At 45.1% G+C, this 19,451-nt stretch overlaps 1 protein-coding gene across 2 annotated transcripts in view; it reads right to left on the bottom strand.

Annotated features, from left to right (window-relative positions):
- KCNK2 (potassium two pore domain channel subfamily K member 2) overlaps positions 1-19,451 on the bottom strand; it is a 108,438-nt gene that overhangs the window by 73,495 nt on the left and 15,492 nt on the right. The window contains exons 1-2 of one of the 2 annotated variants that reach the window (XM_049833607.1): positions 6,168-6,231; positions 4,109-4,419 (exon numbers count right to left, since the gene is read on the bottom strand). In XM_049833607.1, the coding sequence (XP_049689564.1) occupies positions 4,109-4,419; position 6,168 (312 nt within the window). In that variant the 5' untranslated portion in view covers positions 6,169-6,231. Of the gene's footprint in view, positions 1-4,108; positions 4,420-6,167; positions 6,232-19,451 lie in introns of those variants that run through there. The other variant, XM_049833606.1, reaches the window with a different exon arrangement.

Below are 19,451 nucleotides of genomic sequence, written 5' to 3'. Positions count from 1 at the left end.
TGTGGTGAAAAACCTGTTACAGGAGAGATGTAAAAAATCCCTAGTGTAAATGAAGATCAGTTTTACATATTTTGTCACATATACATAAAATCCACACAGTCTGAACTACATTTACGCTTTTATTCTGTCACCTGGCAGTTACTTTGCGTTGCATGGCAGGGCCAAGTTGAGACCAGGCATGGACAGAGAAACCAAAACACCATCCATAATGAATTGTCAAGAGTTCTTCTTCCAAAAGAAGGAATAGTAGCAAAGTGTCAGGCCACATCCCTTTCTACAGCTTTATAATATATTAGATATTATATATAACCATCACCAAACCAATGCTTTCTCATCTGTTAATAACTGAGATCCTTTCAAGCCCTTCCAACTGAAACTTTAAAAAACGAACTTTAACATCAGACCGTCCACAGCTTGCTGGTCTGTTGTATCCTCATGAGACTCACCAAGGTAGTGTTGGTACGTTCACATGTTTCCCTCCTGGGATATTTCTCTAGTTGTAGATTTAGATATACCACCACCGATTGCCATGCACTGCCCACCTCAGCACTGTTGTGCACAGCATGCAGTGATCCACTTAATATTGTTGTTAATACTGGCTTCAGGCTACAGCAAAAGGAGTTGAAATTGCCTGGAAAAAATGGCCTGCTGGGTGCTCTGTGTGACTTTTGCACATTTTAAGTGTGGTACTAAATAGAAGTGCTCATGAAATATCAAAAAATTGTTGCACCTAGAAGCAGGTCTCAGGGTCATACATCGCTGTTGTTCATTGCAGGTATATTTTATTATAGTGAGGCAACAAGTATTTGAAGTGGTTCAGACCTGTGGTTTAGAAAGAGATTTGCAACAGTGGACTATGGAAGTCAGAGACGGAGAAGGTCATGAAGACCACCTCTTGGTCAACACACGAACGGTGCTGCTGGACTGGGCTGTAAAGTTATGAGGAAAACACAGGTCATTTTTCTGAGGCAGATGGCTGTCATCATCAGAGCACTCTATTTCATTAACTTTGTGCATTTTCTATGCTGCGTAGCAGCGCTCCATTGCCCCATGTTTCATGTGTATATAAAATGTATGAAGACTATAAAAGTATAATTCCCACCAAGTACGCCTGGAGGAGCCACACAATCAATGTGAAAATACACAGTTTCAGGAATTTGAAACCCAGGGAATAAAGGTGTGTGTGGTGAAAAGTTGGCAACAGTATACATTGTTGTGCCAGGAAGGTTTTTGGTGATTGGTGAGATAAAAGAAGGATGGAGAAGACAGGAAGGGAAAATTCCCTATCCTGTGTGCATTTATAGAAGCACACAACTCTGTGTTGTAATCAGCTCTGTGGCACAGGGAAGATTTTAGCAAAGGCGATGGAAACTAGTTGGCCCCTGGGTGCTAGCGAACTGGACTTTCATTCCACTTGTACAATTTTTTTAGCTGAATTTGTGCTCTCAAGCTAGTCTCTCTAATTTGCCCACCTGACTAAGCCACCGCACATTGTAATGTTGGTCAGCAGTCTTGGGATAGTCAAGCCTGCTTCAGAGTAAGGATTAAATGGCAGATCAGAAGTTGTGAAGATTGAAAAAGCCTGGCATGATAAGCACCTTGAGCCATGACTAGCACGAACCAGACCCAAACCAGTTTCTGGATTCCCAGAACACTAAGTTCAAAAGGAAAAGTTTACAATGAATTTCATTATAGCTTGACTCAAGGTAAATACGTGATTAAAGAAGACATTAGTCTGTAAGCTCTGTAATTTTCTTCACACACACTAATCATTCTAGCTTCCTACTACACTAGTGCGTATTAATTTTCAGTTTTATAGCTTTCAGTGCATTCTTAAATATCATTTACTTTTTCCTCACACACACTATTTATTTTTATTCATACAGACAGCCAACGAAAACTGAAGAAACACTGCATTATATTGTAATAGCAGTCAGACATAAACCCAGAGAGACAAAATGTATTCCAGTAATTCAGCTTCTGTGACAAAGTGGTAAGTAGGGAAGAAATATGACCCCATGGTTAAGATAGCAGCCTAGACTTGCAAAAATGGATCTGAGACTCTCTTTTACCACTGCTTTCCTTTTTACTTTGGTCAAGTCACTTAACTCCCGACCCTTCAACAACTTGATGTAATTCATTATCCCTTATTCTGCGTAAAGAAAGGCACCCAAATGCGATTGTAGGACCAGGCTCCCTATGCCTCAGCCCTCCTCCTATAAAAGGAGCGTAACAGCACGTTCCTACCTCCACATCGTGGTGTTCTTCTTCGCAGAGAAGCGGAAGGGAACAAAGAGTAATTAAGTTTTCCATTTACCCCAACATCAAGCAGAGCAAACTCTTCCCACAACTATCTGTCATCCACGTGCTGTAGGAGGCTCTGTCACCCCTCCGTGCTTCACAAGCCCGTGCCTTTCCGGCCATGCCAAGATCCCTAGCTAGGATGGGAGCTAATGCTGATACAGGTATCTGTGGTCTGATAATTGTACTGGAACTGTCACTTATTTTACACAGGATATCAAATGGGCATTGAATGCTGATGAAGTGGGGGTTTTATCACCAATCTGTGCTTCTGGGTAGGGAATCATAAATGCTAAAATATCTAAGTACTCCAGAGCAAATTTCAACAGTTTTTGCCTTAAGGACAACCTCACAGATGATGTAAGATAATATTGCTTCAAAATTTCTATTTTTATCTTCACAAGTACAGAATCTGACCTAAAAATTTCGCACAGGGATATTTATACTAGCTATAAGAGATTGTTTAAATCAGGATGTGCTTCTGTATTTCTCTGAAAGATTATCTCACATTCTGCTGGTAAAACCACTAAAACATAGTTATTACACAGCATCGAAATTAGCATCAACAGCATCTCCCCAGGCATGCCTAGTCAGGACACATGGAGATAGGAACTGCCTGACAGTCATTTAAAGGGTAGCAGTTTTGGAACACATTTTAGTAACAAGGCAGGGGAGAAATCACAAAATACAAGACATTTTCCCAGTTTGCCTTTAAAATTCAGAAGTAGCGTGCCATAAAAATAACTTGTTACATCAGAGGTCTGCATTTAAAACTGAAAAAAACCCAGGTGTCCATGCTGATGCTGAAGGCAGATTGGTCTAGAGAGGTAAAATCAAATTCTAAACTCCCAGCGATATCTGCTGTCAAAAAAGACCTCCAGAAATCTTTGCTGCCCATGCAATTGGCATGCTCCGGAGCTTGTGTTAGCCAGGGTCTAGATGCCTGCCACTCTCTCCTGCTCTCTGGTGTCCCATCTCTGGCTCTGCAGACCCTGATGGGCCCCATGGCTACTGCTAATAAAGGGGTCAATCCTTGCCAACTCTTGGCTGTTCACTCCAGCCACCCATTTCATGCTCTGACATTACTGGCAGCCCCTTGCTGTTCCCTGCAGTGCCACTGGATATTCCTAGGCACGTGGGATTTAAGTTGGAGGGGGGCTCATCAGGCTCTGGATCTAGTTCTGTGCTACTGCGAATAAATATTTCCTATGGTTCTGAGGCAGGTGACCTGCAAGGGTAAAGTCATGTTAGTAGCAACACACCAATATACATCCGTTGTGGGTGTGCCTTTAAGAAGATTGAGATTTAAGATCAAAATAGCAAGTCCATGGTACTTTCCTGTACTTAAACCAAAATCAATAAAAAGAAACATACAGCTGGAAGGAAAGCTAGCTTGATACAATCACGGTAAATTAGAAGTCCTTTAAGGCAGTGTATGGTGTATTTTCTTCCTCAGAATTAGCCATTTCAAATATTGACAGACCTAGTAAGGCACAATCAATATATCAATTCCGTTGTGAACTATTAATTATATATATTGCTGATGAATAATCATTTAATTAGCACAATGGGAGGCTTCAGTGAAAAGGCTGTCTACCAAGCGTATGGGACCTAAAAATAGCAAGAGATTTTCAACCATGAGGCTTTGCATGAAAATGCTATTGCTCAACTTCTGGTCTTAACACTTGTTACATCGCGCGGCCAATACAGAGCTTTGCTAATAAAGTTTTTCCCCTTTATCACAGCAGTGCTGCCATATATCATTTGTTCCTCTAAGGCATGGTGACAAGGGTTTGGTATGGATTACCTGAATCAGTTCATCAAGCTCTGTTGCATTCACACAGGAATGCTGAGATACAAACGTCTGCTTCTGAATCACGATGGTGGTTCTCTGGGAGGTCTCATGAGGCTGCTCCAAGGCTTTAAATACTGTTGCTCCAATTATTAAATACACGACTACCACCAGAAAAATTGTTGACACTGTCTTCCATTTCATAACATTAATAGCCGAATCACTTTCCTCCCGTGAAGAGAGCACGGTAGGCTTGGTGGAAAATGATAATCTTGGTTTGGAGTTCTGAGTGGCCGATTTGGGATCCAGCAAGTCAGGTGCCGCCACTAGCAAAACAGAAAAAGAAAGTTAATTTTTACAGTGCCACTCGGATCGCGTTAACTGAGCTTCTTGCCACGAGATTACAGAAATTCTGTTGCTTCTCACTGCAATTCTTAAACTGTTGAATCTTTCTCTTAAACCCCATGCCACCTTACAAGAAATCTGCTGCTCTCAGTAGTATTATCCATTTTACACATATACATACATTTGCAACTTTTTCTGTATGTGTCTGTCCCCTTACGATATTCAACCATTTCCAAAATGCACAGCTCCCCTACGCTCTTGCATTTCATTGAATTAGTATAAGGTGGTATTTTGCTGCAGAGATTCTTCACGTCCGCTGCTCTCTCAAGCACTGCTAAGCAGCTTTCCAGCTGTGTTTTACCCCGGCGTTACAGCAGCAGAGCAGAAAAATACAAATCCTTCCTTCTCTCACCTATTTTGTCCTGCGCTCCGAGAAACGCTCTCTGATAGCAGTTGCGTGATCACTTCCGAACTCCCCAGACACGACCATAAAAACCACGCACTGCTCACCATACCGGTCTTAAAGCGTCAATTGCGTATCAATTACACCTTTCGGAAAACACCAGTAAAACATATGTGTACTTACTGGAAAAAAGCCGCCCATTTGTTAGAGCGTGTATTTCTATTTACAGCTACAAAAAAACCACCGAGTTAGGAAAAGAGCAGCTGAGTGTGTTATCAAGTATCTCGGTAACTCATGTGACTACCAGCAACTACACGGGCACTAGAAAAAAAATCCGCCACATCAAGTGCAGGTAAAGGTCTCCTGCGGGAAGATGGCCACAGCACCTGACCACACGAGCTATATTTAAACCGATTTCAATTCCAAGTACATTTGGCACGGCCGGGACGGGCTTCCAGCTGCCGCTGGGAAAAGCCCAGCTCCAAACCGAGAGGAAAGTCTCCCTCGGGACGCCGGAGGTGGGACGCGTCCCCCGCAGGGGTGGCGGTGGCACTCGGCAGCCTCACCTCCCGGCCTCCCGCCGGGCTCGGCCGCGCACCTCGCCGCCGGGGGAAGGGGCCGCCGGGAGGGAGAGCGGCAGCCCCCGGCCCGGGCCGAGCGGCCACCCGCGGCAGCCCGCACCCCAGGCGCGCCGCCGTCACGCCTCCCACTGCCCCGGCCCCCGCCTCGCCCCACACCTTGGCGGGGGCAGCCCCCTCCCCGCCGCCTTCCCCTCTCCCCGTCGCGGCCCCCGCGACCCTCCGACCAACCCCCCCCCCCTCCTAGGGACGGGGCCGGGGGCCGCTCCTCTCCCGGCCGGGGCCGCCGAGCTCGCCGCCCGCCCGCCCGCCCGCCCGCCCGGAGCAGCGCCGACCCGCCGCGGCCGCCGGCGGCGAACAAAGGAGCGGGCACCGGGCAGCGCCGCTCGGCCGCCGGCCCCGCCGCCCCCTCCCCGCGGCCGGTGCGATGCGCAGGGGGGATGCCCGCCGCCCCCGAGGGGCGAGCCCCGAGCCGCCGCCGGCGGGGATGCTCCGCGTCGGGGCGAGGCGCGGGGGCGAGGCGGCCGGCGGCGGGGCTGGGGCGCGGCGCGGAGCGGGGCCGCGAAGGGAAGGGAAGGGAAGAGAAGGGAAGGGAGGGAAAGCAGCCGGGCGAGGTACAAAGGGGGGCCGGGCCGCCGCGGCGGTGCGGGGGGCATCCCGGGGTCCCCCCCGCGCCCGGGAAGCAAGGGGCGCATGCAGCATCCGCAGGGCTGGGAGCGGGGAGGCACGCCATTGTGCTCGTACTCACTTCTTATTTACCGACCCGGTGCCCTCTCCTCGCTCCACGGGCAGGCATTTTTTCAGGGCTTGGGTAGATACAGTTAGAGCGAATTAAAAAAAAAAAAAAAAAAAAATTAAAAAAAAAAAAAAAAGGAAAGAAAAAAGAAAAGAAAGGAAGGGAAGGAGCAGACCGAGAGGAAGAGGCTGATGGATGGGTCTGGAGGAGAGGGAGCGGCAGGGGCGGGCGGGCGGGCTGGCAGCGCGGATCCCGCCGGCTCCCCCCGGCCCCGGGGCGTGCGAGGTACCTCACGTCGCGCATCGCGCATCGCACATCGCGGCGCGCGCGCGTGGGGGGGGGGGGGGGCAGGCGGAGGGGGGGGGGGGGGGGGGGAAGCGCTTGTGAGTGTGTGCGAGTGTGCCCGCGCGTGCCGCGTGTGTGTCCGTGCGCGCTCCGGTGCGCGGGGCGTGCGGAGCAGCCCCAGCCCGGCGATGCCTTTTGTGGGGCGGCGGGCAGCCGCGCCGCGGGTTGTCCGCCCCCACCCCACCCCTCCCCGCGCCGCTCCCGACCCGCCGCGGGGGTGCGCGCCCCTCCGCGCCCCTCCGCGCAGGCAGCCCGGCTGGGCGGCGGGCAGATGCTGCGGGGGCGCAGGGAAAAAAATGGAGGGGGGAGGCAGAGCGGTACCTGCGGAGACCGAGGTCTCTCGCCTGGAAACCAGCGAGGAGAGAGGCGGGAGGGAGGAGAAGGCACCGGCCGGCAGGACCTGCCGGCGGTTCCCCCGCTCCAGCCCCAAACGCGACCGCCCCGCCGGAGCCTCCCCGTGAACTTTTGAACTAGAGGAAATGTCACCGCGGGAGCGGGGGGACGCGCGGGGAGACCTCGGCCCTCGCCGGGGAGCGGCGCGGGGCTGCGGGGCGAGGCGGCTCCGTCCTTCCCGGCTTGGCCTGATTTTTAACCCGCGTGCTTTGCAGCCCGGTGTTCTGCTGCAAGGAGTTAACTAGGTGGGATCTAGGAGTCGGGGATGGAAGCTGCTCTCCTATCGCACGCACCGCCCGCGTACTGCCTCCTTCCATTTTAGCCTGATAGACAGATCAGAAACGCCGCTTCGGCTGTGGTTTCTGCCCCTAAAAAGCCTGAAATTGTTCCCGTTGTCTCTGCCACGGGCTAACTCCCCGATTCCCCGGTCATCTATCGCCTGTGACATTATCCGTGGGTCAGCTGTTCACACTGAGGTGATGAACATCTACGCCCGCCTAAAAGGCAGAAGAGGATTTACCACGAGAATCCCACAACCGTTCTCTAAAAAGAGGGCCGTTCTCTGCAAACACGTTAAAAAATTACTCACCGTAACAAGTGGGTATAGGTCACCCGCATTTAAAGCCAGAGGCTGTATCTGTGAAATGGCCAAAGTCAGTCATACATCGGGTGTTTAATGGGCTATAATCCTGCTCAAATCAGCAGCACCATCAGCAAACACTTTAGAAGTCACTTATTTTAACGCTTCTCCATATCAATGTGACATAATACAAATGAGTGTAATATTGAGTTCCTTAGGACTCCAATTTCAGCAACATCAATCACGCCAATCTTCCCCAGTGTGTTCACACGTCTCCACGAGATGCAGCGTAGGGCAGGAAGCCGCGTCTGCTATTTCAGTTTGAGCTGTAGCTCATCGCTCCCCATCGCCGTGAACCAGCAAAGCAGTTGTCGAGTAACAAGAGCCGTTGGGCCCAATCCAACAAACCCTTTCGCAAAGTAGACCTTCAGTCACACGGTTGACTTCATCGACATAGTCCCAATCCTCAAACAGCAGAAGAAAAGTGAAATGCCCGCTCCTCCTACTGATACTCCTTTGCTCAAGGGATTCTTGAAGATGAAAGATTTTCACGCCTGGATCTTTTCTATACCAAAAAAATCATCATCCTTCCCCCTTTCTCCCAAAAAGATTTCTTAACCATTAGCCTATGTAAACACTGTCTGTTCATATCTCATGGAAAAGAATAATTTCACAGGATTTCTTCCAGCATCCTATGGGAAAACAGGCATGAAAATTTTCCTCCGTGTTGACCCGTGTCTGTATAAAATATTGTGGAAAATAGTACTACATGTCTTTCTTTAGCAATCTAAATATTTGGAATAAGATTTTGTTTTTCCTTGAGTGGAGTTATTAAAAGCTGAAAAAGGGTCAGACTTATTGCCTACAATTTGAAATCAGTGGGAAGCCTCCCAATAGCTTCAGGAGAGTTTAGACCAGGCCTTAAATTTAGGCATTCCACCTAACGGGCAGAAACCATTTTGAGATCCGCTCCAGGAATGACTGCATTGGTGCCTCAACTTTAATAGCTGAAGAGCTGTGTCTGTGAAAGTAATTATTTCCATTAATTACCTAGTAAATATCTCCAACGTCTACTTTCAGTTGGCTGATATTTTCCACCTATTGTGATCCCAGATGCAATCCTCAGCTGAAGCTTACTGCTTACTTAAAGTGGACTTGAGCTGTGCTTTCTCACTTCTACCAGGGATATAAACACTCCACATACGGCAGACATCTTCAAATCCAGCAAGAAAACCAGTAATTCTTTTTGTGGTGTACAACAAAAACTATTGTGTATAGCAACTCCTGTTTTCTGGAGGCCTTATACAGCACGAGCATTTATTCTGTAGAGTCGTGCCCTCCAATATTTTTATTGTAACGTACACCACATTGTTTGAATATTGTGTGTCACCATTTTGCCCTCAAATTTGGAACTGACATTCGACAAGTTTGATGTGTCAGGCCTGAGATTTACTAAACAAACACACTCAAATGCAGCCTATCACTGACAAAACACACCACTGACCAACACGGACAAGATTAAGTAATAAAAGGGGCTACAACACACAGCTCCAGCCCAGCAAGCAAATGGGCTTGCTGCTGAGCCAGAGAGATTTATCTGAACAAACTAAAAAAAAAAAAAAAAAAAGCTTGAAAGATTAAGTATATGCAGGTTTGTGTATTTCATGCTAACATGAGAGAGACTAGAAAGACTCACAAAGTACAGGACTGTCGAATGCTGTCTAAAAATGTATTGGCATGAGTTTGGGATGGCCGCATTACTCACAGACGGTGGCTGCTGGAAGCTGCTCAACTCTTTGAAATGTTAAAAGTAGGCTCAACCGAGAGAGACAGGCATGCAGCATGCAGAGGAAGTCAAAGTTGCATGATAAACATAGCGATCACGTATTCATACAAATAACAGCTGTAGATGATCTAAACATAGTTTTGATAGGACAGGAGCCCACTTACACTTGTAAGGAAATAGTTATTCCAGAAAAATATCCCCCTAGAAAGACCAGTTTAAAAAGCATACATAAGAAGTACCCTTATCTGTCACTAACGCTTTCTTTTCCTCTTTCCAGTTGCAGGAGCCATGCCCTCCCTGGAAGGCCATGAAGAGCACTCGCTTTGTGCCCGGAGCATGGGGCTCCTGCTGAGCCCCCCCTCTGGGTGCAGCAAACGCTCTTCTCCTTTAATCAGCTGCGTAACAGAGGGCACCACAGGTTCCAGCCTTCTTCACTCTTACTTAGTTGCCAAGGACTTCTACATTCCCAAGGGACTGTTAGGGCAAGGCTTCCAGTGAGGGCATTTCCCACACTGCCTTCAACAGACTATTCCTATGGGCACCTATTTAATTTGCCACAGGGGACCAGTGCCTTTGATCAAACAATGTGTTGCTGTAGGCTTCGGGCCTTGCTGTGGACACAGCATCTTCCCCTCCAACGGAAAGGGTACTTCCTCGTGACATGAGAGCAGGAAACCTCTGCCTCTCTTCAGAATGGGCCAAGCCATACACCCAGTTAAAGTCAAGGATAAACCTTTGCTACTGCTCAGTTTTATTACAACAGAGCTCAGCAGAAAAACTACTGGACCTATTTAGTAAGTTCATTTTAAGGCTCATCATTGTACTTACTCAGCAGGACTTACAAATTACTTGTCTTTTGACTTCTTTGGAGACATTAAAAGATCTCTGTCAGTTCTTTGGGGATAATTATGACATTAAGGCCATGCCATGTTACTGTATTCTGCCATTAAACCATTAGTCACATCCTGCTATGGGAATTTACACTAAACGAGAAAGTAATGGCACACAGACTCCTTTTCCTTTGAGCAAACGAGCAGACAGACCATGTGCTTCGCAGGCAGTAAGGACACAGGGCTGTTCCCAGTGACCATGCTGAGACGGCACCCTCCCAGCCCACCAGAAGCATCAGCAGGGCAAAGAGAAGGCAACAGGCAGGTGACACTTGCAGCTAAGTGATACTCAGCCCTCATCTGCCTCTGAAAATGGTAAAGCCTTAAAGCAGTCCCATTTAAAAATACGTTTTCATTCATATTTTTAAATGAGTCAAGCATATGCAGCGCAACTAGAATATGTATTAATGAGTTTTACCTCACTAGCAAGCTATTACATCTACCATGAGTGTCTTACAGTGTGACGAATTATTTGTTCAGCAGAAAAGCCATTGTTTCTCACCTCATCAATTACTAGAAAAAATGTTTACATGTGCCCATCTATTTTCATACAGCTCAGTTGTCAGTTTTAATTAGATTCCAATTCTTTCCATCACTAGTAATTCTTATCTATTTATCCACATGCAGCAAGTGGGAAGTTGTCTTAGAACCCATAAAGTATTCGCTGTTGTAATTAATGTTGTGAATGTGTATTTTTCTTTACTGGCTTGCAAATCTCCCAGTGGGTTTCCTCCCTGCCTGTGTCGTGTTACCAGACCTAATGGGATTTATTTGTCACATGTTCTGCCACTGTTTTTTCATATTTGCTTTCACAAATCTGTTATGCTTGGACAGCTTCAGAAGCAACAATTATAACTAACTTTTCAATGCCATTCTCATCAATGATAAATGTGAATTGCCATATGTCACCTTTATTATGGATTATTTCTGCACAGGAAAAACTTACTACTACTTTGAATTACTGATCTCCTTGAGGGAAAGCTAGTGGTGCTTCGGGATGATTACAAAATGTTTTTCTGTAATCATCAAAATGTTCTACAAAATTGCTGGTTTGTAATTTGTTTTTCATTTTTGCTAGTTGTGGTCTCTTCAAAATAGGAGACTGACAATGGGAGTATCTAGATTTTATATCTGGCTGCCCACACCCATTAGTACCAATCATGCAACTGTCCTCATAGATTTTCATGGCACTACTGGATGACTTATGAGATGGAAACCTAATCTCTGTATTGTCTTTGCAGACTGGGAAAAAGCATGGAGTATTCTGAAAGACGAAGAATGTGCATGTAAGACTGCACACATCAGGCCTGACAAGAGAATGGCCACAGTTCGTGCTGACTCTAAAGGTAGTTTTCCTCGAGTAAGTAAGCAGGTGCTTACTTTTAAACCATGTCTTGAGGAGCTGAGGATTTTATTTTTATATTTATAAAAAGTACTACATCCACATTTTAGGGAACTTTGGAAATAGTGACACAGACCCATGGCACAACAATCTGTAAATAAAATAAAATACAGACAGAGGACACAGGAAATCACATAAAATAGCATTAGTGCTTTGCTTGTAGAGTAATCCACAAATAAAATTTGGAAGAAACAAAACAAACCAGACAAGAGAAGAGAAAATAGCCTAGGCAATACTAAATAAGTATCATGCAGGGATAATGAAAGAACTTGCTAGCAGAAATAAAGAATACAAATGAGGAGATGAAAAAGGAGAACATTAAGTATCATCTATGTTTTAAAACCACCAGACTTACTCTACATGGCAGCAGCCATAAAAGAAAGTGCAATGAAATCTATGAATTATTTTCAAATGTGCACAAGAGACTCTGTTTTCTGGCAGTCTCTGTGTGCTCAGCTACATGGAGATACGTCTGGAAAAGATGTTACAGATTTTTTGTAGAAAGACAGCATTTGGTAGTCTTTTTTTTTTTTTTTTTTTTAATTTGATAGCTTGTTCTAAGGATAGACCTCTTATTTTATCTCTTCTCAATTATTTTGTCATTTTCTCCTCCCCTCATGCCAGGCACAGAGCTCACAAATCACAGTGTGAAACTAAGCTGTGTGCTAATGCTAATGTCAAAATATGGCAGTTGTAAGTAATGGTTAGTTAATTTAAAGAGGCATAGAGTTTCAGCTTTTGAAACTCTGAGCAAAAAAAGTATCTCCCAGATTTACATGTAAGCACCTAAACAAAGGTGAAGAGGCAATTTCATATCACATTAAAAATCTGACTTTGAAAATCAGGGCATCGCAACCTCATAGCTTTACCTGCAAAGGCTCACCTGCCCTTTCTAGCGACCAAATCTTTCCACTGTGATAAAGATGCCACTAGCACCATGCAGGCAGAAAGCTGGGTGAACAGAGCCCAGTTTTTGTAAGGTGCTTGGACAGCAAGAAGCATAAATTGCTGCCATTCAGATGCACAGTGCATTGGCATTGCTCAGCACTTCCATCCTTGAACACTCTTCCCTCTATTTGCTTTAAAGTTTCTTGAAGTTCTGGGCTTGGTGATTTAATCTTGGGCTGGCAGCTATGGACTGCGTTGGCAGGAGAACAGGCTACAGGTTCATACTCATCTTTTCAGCTTTAAAGTATTTGCTAATCTATCTTTACAATTTTGCTACAAATAAGGTCTTTCAATTGTGTCATGCCACTGATGTTAAGGAAATTGATCCACTGTTTTGTACAGTTTCCTGTTTTATTTTCAGTTGTTAGAGGGAACATCAAAAGCTGGTCTCCAGCTCCACGGAAAATGTCGGTACAAAATATAGGGGAAGATTGGCCCACATTTTGCTCTTTGCATAGCAAATATAAGTATACCCGAGATGTAAATCCTCCAGGCACCAAATAGAACCAGACACACGTAAGACTGTGAGTGGTGAGAAAGCTACTTTATATGACCCCTTCACATAAACCAGCTAAAATTAATATTATGAAATTTCCATTACATTTTAGCAGCCTGGACATGAAGGCTGTTCTATTTCTAAAATCCTCAACATCTTCATATTTTTATAATCACTTGCCCCAAAAGATCACTTGCCCTATCACATAAATGGGCAAAGTAAGATTGTAAAAAAATCATTACACTAGTGTAAAAGGTATTCTTCAATAAAAATTACTATTTTTCTAAATTATTTATATTGGCAACAGATATAGCATAAATGTAACAATTTATGTAAACTTTCTGTGATTTTTTTTGTTAAAAATGGGAGTATACCGATTTAAGATGTATGATTGCCAAGAAATGTTAATAGAAAAGCCATAAAGAAACCAATTCCTGAAATCATTGCTTTCCTAGCTTTTCATGTTCTTTCTCATAACAACTTCAGATACTAAGGGGATTACTACTCTAAAAATTTACTTAAGGCTTTATCCAGTAAGAATATCTCAATGGAAGAAATACAACAAAAGCAGTGAGAAAGGAAGCCTCAGGCTGAACATTTCTACCAGATTCTTGGGGACGCATTGGCAACTTATTTCTTTATTTTAGAGGGAAGATCTGATGATTGTTCTTACTCATAATAATTGCCTAGAATGTTTTGGAAAGTCAGCTATGATGACAATACTGTAACTAGTAAAGTAGACTTGTGGGAAAAATATCCCTTATTCCCAACTTACAGGGTCACAGGGAGCAGGTCCTGCATCCTGCTAGCAAATCTACAGAAATACATGTAATCCAGATGTGAAGGATTTTGGATATACCTGTACATCACAGCAGAACCTCACACAAGAAGCGATGTGGGAATCTGGAGCAAGCTCCTGCATGCATAAGATTGTGCAGCTTAACACAAAAATACTGTCAGCTCCTGAAGGTAGGACAGGTATGGTCTTCACAGCAGCACCCTCAAACTAGTAACTCTGACCTCTCAGCATGGCAAAGTGGCTCAAATACAGTATTTCCATGGCATGTATGTGTTGCCTCCAGTCCTGGTGTTACCTCTATGTCAGCTACTTTGAGTTCTTCTGTATCATTGTGCAGGGACAGATATGGCATCTGACTTGGACAGAGGTGCCTATATGCAAAATTGTGATCCTGAAAATACTTCTTTTAATTTCTGTGTGCCTCAGTTTTCACCACTGGTGTTCTTTAGTGAGCTTTCTGCTTCCAGACACAAATACACTTCCCACCACACTACTCAACACTAGTGACATTCTTATGCCAAATTGATCCAGAAAATAAGCCTTCCTTTCTTATCTCCTCGGGGGAGGTTTTTTGGTAGGCTTTTCTGGAAGGCTAGAAGAACAAACTTTATGTAAAATGTAGGGATGGTTACCACTCTCTTTTAAAACATAAATAAAAGAAATGCCTCCACAAGATTTTATGCAGTAGTGCAATGATTGGAAGATTCTCTCAGGAAAAGGGGAAAAAGGACTCTAATTATTTCTTCTGCATAAAGGAATTTAAATCCACATCTTTCACCTTCCCGGAGAGAGCCTATCATTGGGACTCCCCTAGTTGCAGCAAGCCATGCTTAGGAGATCTCTGATCCTAATGCATCACTGGACTCAAATGCACTGTCCTGTGATTGTGTCTGGTCTCTAGGAAGTATTACTGAGCTGTATTTGTTGCTCTCACTTAACATACTTGTGCAAAATAAGGTTTACACTTGAGTATTATAAATAGTAATATACTTACATGGGTACTTAGAAAGTTTAATCTCTCTTGCCATCAGCAGAAAGAATTTTACTGATAACAGGTAGATGACCTGTTTACCCCCAGATCAAGTACTGAGCTCGTCATTACGTTTTGCCTTCCTGTTGCGTAAAGGGTTTCTTCAGCATCAGTCAGCTGCTGACTTCCAGCTGAGCCTACACTGTCACAGAAGGGCACTCCAAAGGCATCTTTATAGAGCAAAGACTAACCCATGCCAGGCAGGATGCAAGAGAACTGGATCCCAGCGCCAGAGGGCTGTGGCAATTATTTTGGAAATTATTTTGGCTTAAGTGCCTACTAGCTACGTGGGAAAGACAAATCACCTTGAAGCCTAACTAGAATGAGATGTAGCTACAACATGGTTTATTGTTTCATTTCTCATACGTCTCTCCAGAAATACTCACTGATCTATGGGATTTTTTTAATCTTAACATTTTAGTATAATAAATTAGTTTTATTTTTGACTGAAAGCTAGTTAGAGCAAAGATGGAAGATGGATTTTGGGGTGGCTGACAAACCTTAAGCAGGCATGTCCTTAGTATGTGGTAAATCCTTCAGTGTACATCAGTCTATTCTTACAGTCCCAAGCACCCCAAGTGTCTCCTCTAGCTTGTAAGATTCAGTCTGCTTACTGGAAAAAACAGACTCCAGGTAGGAGATTAGTCCCCCACTATCAATGTTAATCAGAACCTACTCAGCAGGCATCAGGGTAATAAGGAGTTGGCATGAAATTCCAGGGACCTCCTTAGATTTATGACAATCTTGTAATCCAGCAGGCATTAAAGAACTCTAACGTAATCCCAGTTCTTCCTGCAGAATTCAGGATTCATGAGGTGGGAAAAGGACAGAGGGAGAAAGAGAGAAAACATTCCTAGCTTAGTGATTACATATGCACTTGGCAGAGGAAGACATGAGTTCCTGCTCCAAGGACTGTTTATGCATTTTAACCAATGACAGTTTCAATGAAAAATCCAAGTACAGAAACAAATTACATCTGATTACTTCCACAGATATTTATCACTGATAGTCATCATCAGTCTCAGGAAACACTACACTGACACCACCTCCCTTCAGATTCTTTACCATGTTTACTTGTTTGGCATGCAAGAAGACAAACCATCAAGGATGCTGCAGCACGCAGAAAATTCCTGCTAACTCAGTTCAAACAGAGTAATTAACAGAATTAATCAATTTCAACTGAATGAGATCAAAGAAATCTCCCATCAGTTGACTGTTTAGAATAACTCAAGGAAGATTAATTTCTATGCCAGTGTTCTCTTGATCCCAATAGGTTGTTGATGACAGAAGAGTAGAAAGAAAGCTTTTTATCATCAATCACTTTCATTATTACTTGAATACCCGCTGTGTACAAGGATCCACACATTCCTCTATTTTTAGGTAAGAAAGTGATCTGTCAATAACTGCTGAACTACTAGCCATTCAAAATGACCACTTAGAGAAGAACATAAGCATGATAGCTGCTGTGTAGAATATTTAACAGAAAGCTATATAAGGAAAAACACAAGTTATATTTAAAGTGTCACACCCAGCCATGTTTCTTTTAAAGTAACATTAAAGCTGTATATAACAACTACTGATGAACTAACAGCAATGCATCCTTCAATGTACTACTTGCACATTTTAGATAGGTATACATCTGTATTATCTACACATACTCCATTTATATACTAGCTATAAGGTCTAATTATTACTATAATATTAAAAATTTTATTAGTACATCGTAAGCAGTTTATAATAATGAAATAAGTATCAGTAGTTTAATGAACTTGTTTATACACTCCTATAATGCAACAAAGATAGAGCTATCACTTAGCTGAACAGACTACTGGCATTGAAATATGTGACTTTCTGACCTGCAGCATGGGACTTCCTATCTTACCGTAAGTGTTCCCTAAGGGCCCTTGCTACAGACATACTGACATACAAGATGCCACAGTCGTAAAGTCTGTGACTTCATGTTCCTTAGACTCATATTCATTTAATGCTACAGAATGTATAATGTCAAGCTGCAGGTTGGAGGGTCACCAGTTTGTGAAAGGAATTACATGGTCTAGCTGCCTGCAATAACAGAGGACAAGGGCAGGTGACCCAGTCTTTTTTCCAGTCCAGATTCACATCTCGTCAGTTACTGGGTATTGATGTGATCTCACTGACTTAGATTACACCACTGTAATTAAAGTCAGTCAAGCTTTGGTCGTTATCTCTTGTGATTTCACCTTGGTTCTTACAGACTTTGGGCTTAGTCAACACAGCGACTTAAGAGTCACCACGCTCTGCACTGATGCACCTAGCTTTACTTGAACACAGCAGATGTAGACCAAAGTTAGAGCCTGAGTTCCCTATATAACATATGGGGAAAGTCAGTCACCCATGAGAGGAACTCACAATGGTCCTCCAGGAACTGCTATCAACTAGCCACTGGGCAACGCTAGAGAAAAAGAAGTGTACTAAACCCTGTCAGGCTCTGGGATTTAAGTCTCTCAGGAAAGGATCTGTCCACAGGTCAGATTCCAGACGTTGTTTTGGTGGGCTTTTTAAAGCACTTGACAAGGATGGAGTAAAAAGTGGGAAGGGAGGGAGGAAAGGGAGAGAACAAAGAGCTAAAAGGCACCACTCAGTGCAACTCAGTAGTTGAAGCATCCACCTAGGAGACAGGAGAGGAGATCTGGGCTCACAACTTCTACCTCCCTAAGAATGCTTTAACCAGCAAGCCATTGGGTGGAGTGTTCTTAATCCCCAAACATTTAGCTGCTTATGACTTTGGCAATAAAGCATTTACTATCGGCACCCATGTCCTAACAGGCCAAAACTGAACACTTTTATTCCATTTTTATGCATACCTTATTCAGGCAAATTCCCATCGACTTCAAAGGAAGCCTAAAAACTTACAGGCATTCAGTTCTCACATTATCTATGGCTGTGTCTATATTTATGTTCCTATGCATGCCTTGGCATGCCCCAGGGTCCTGCTCCACAGAGCGTTCAGACCAACGCCCAGCTACAACATGCCATGGCTCATGCTCAGGCTCTGGGCTTGAGCTTTCCTTGGCATGGGAACTGGGTCTGAGAAGTGTGGGGACAAGGGATTAGCACATGCCTGGGTCTTGCCCCAGTACAGCAGTGCCATTCAGTCTGCATCTGCTTCTGAGCCCAGGGAAATGGAAAGGACTCCCACATACCATGACACAGAAGTAGCCTACCTGCTTAAAAAGCTTCCGTGGGCATTCAGCAGAGCACAGCTCTCAGAAAGCACTAACTGCAGGAAAGCACAAAAGGCAAACACTAAAAAAAGTGTACCTAAAAAAAGTGTACGCAGCTTGGTTTTGGATAAAGTGGAACAATGATAGAAACACACTTACTCGTCATATTCAAAATCAGTGTATGAACCAAGCCAAAGGACAGTCACCCGTTAATTTAAAATGTAGGTGTATTGGTTTTGTTTGGCAAGGTTTTGGTAGCGGGGGGGGGGGGGGGTTACAGGGGTGGCTTCTGTAAGAAACTGCTGGAAGCTTCCCCTATGTTCGAGAGAGAGCGAGCCCATATTAGCCGGCTCTGAGACGGACCCGCCGCCGGCCAAGGCCGAGCCAATCAGTGATAGTGGTAACGCCTCTGTGATAACATTTTTAAGGAAAAAAGTTGGGACGGAGAGAAACTGCCGCCGGAGTGAGGAGTGAGAACATGTAAGAGAAACAAGCCTACGGACACCAAGGTCAGTGAAGAAGGAGGGGGAGGAGATGCTCCAGGCGCCGGAGCGAAGATTCCCCTGCAGCCCGTGGGGAAGACCCTGGTGAGGCAGGCTGTCCCCCTGCAGTCCAGGCAGGTCCACGGTGGAGCAGATCTCCACCTGTAGCCTGTGGAGGACCCCACGCCGGAGCAGGTGGGTTCCTGAAGGAGGCTGTGACCCCGTGGGAACCCCGCGCTGGAGCAGGCTCCTGGCAGGACCTGCGGATCTGTAGAGAGAGGAGCCCACGGAGCAGGTTTTCTGGCAGGACTTGTGACCCCCTGGGGGACCCGCGCTGGAGCAGTGTGCTCCTGAAGGACTGCACACCGTGGAATGGACCCATGCTGGAGCAGTTCGTGAAGAACTGCAGCCCGTGGGAATGGCCCACGTTGGAGGAGTTCGTGGAGGACTGTCTCCTGTGGGTGGGACCCCACGCTGGAGCAGGGGAAGAGTGTGATCAGCCCTCGTCCTGAGGAGGTGAAGCGGCAGAAAATAACGTGTCATGACCATAAACCCCATCCCTGTCCCCCTGTGCCGCTGGGGGGGCTTGGTGGTGAAATCCGGGAGGGTAGTTGTGCCTGGGAAGAAGGGAGGGGTGGTGGGAAGGTGTTCTGAGATTTCATTTTACTTCTCATTACCTTGCTCTGGTTGATTTGTAATAAATTGAGTATGTTTTGCAAATTGAGTCTGTTTTGCCCGTGACGGTAATAGTGAATGATCTCTCCTGTCCTTATCTCGACCCGCGAGCCTTTTGTTATATTTTCTCTCCCCTATCCAGCTGAGGATGGGGGAGTGATAGAACGGCTTTGGTGGGCACCTGGTGTTCAGCCAGGGTTAACCCATCACAGTAGGGCATGCCAATTATTCAAAGTGTCTTATTCCTTTAGTCCTTACCATAATTTT

The sequence above is a fragment of the Accipiter gentilis genome, chromosome 30 (genome assembly GCF_929443795.1).
Source record: "Accipiter gentilis chromosome 30, bAccGen1.1, whole genome shotgun sequence".
In the NCBI taxonomy this organism is placed as follows: Eukaryota; Metazoa; Chordata; class Aves; order Accipitriformes; family Accipitridae; genus Astur; species Astur gentilis.
Note: the sequence above shows the minus strand (reverse complement) of the source record. Positions and strands in the feature narration are given on the sequence as shown.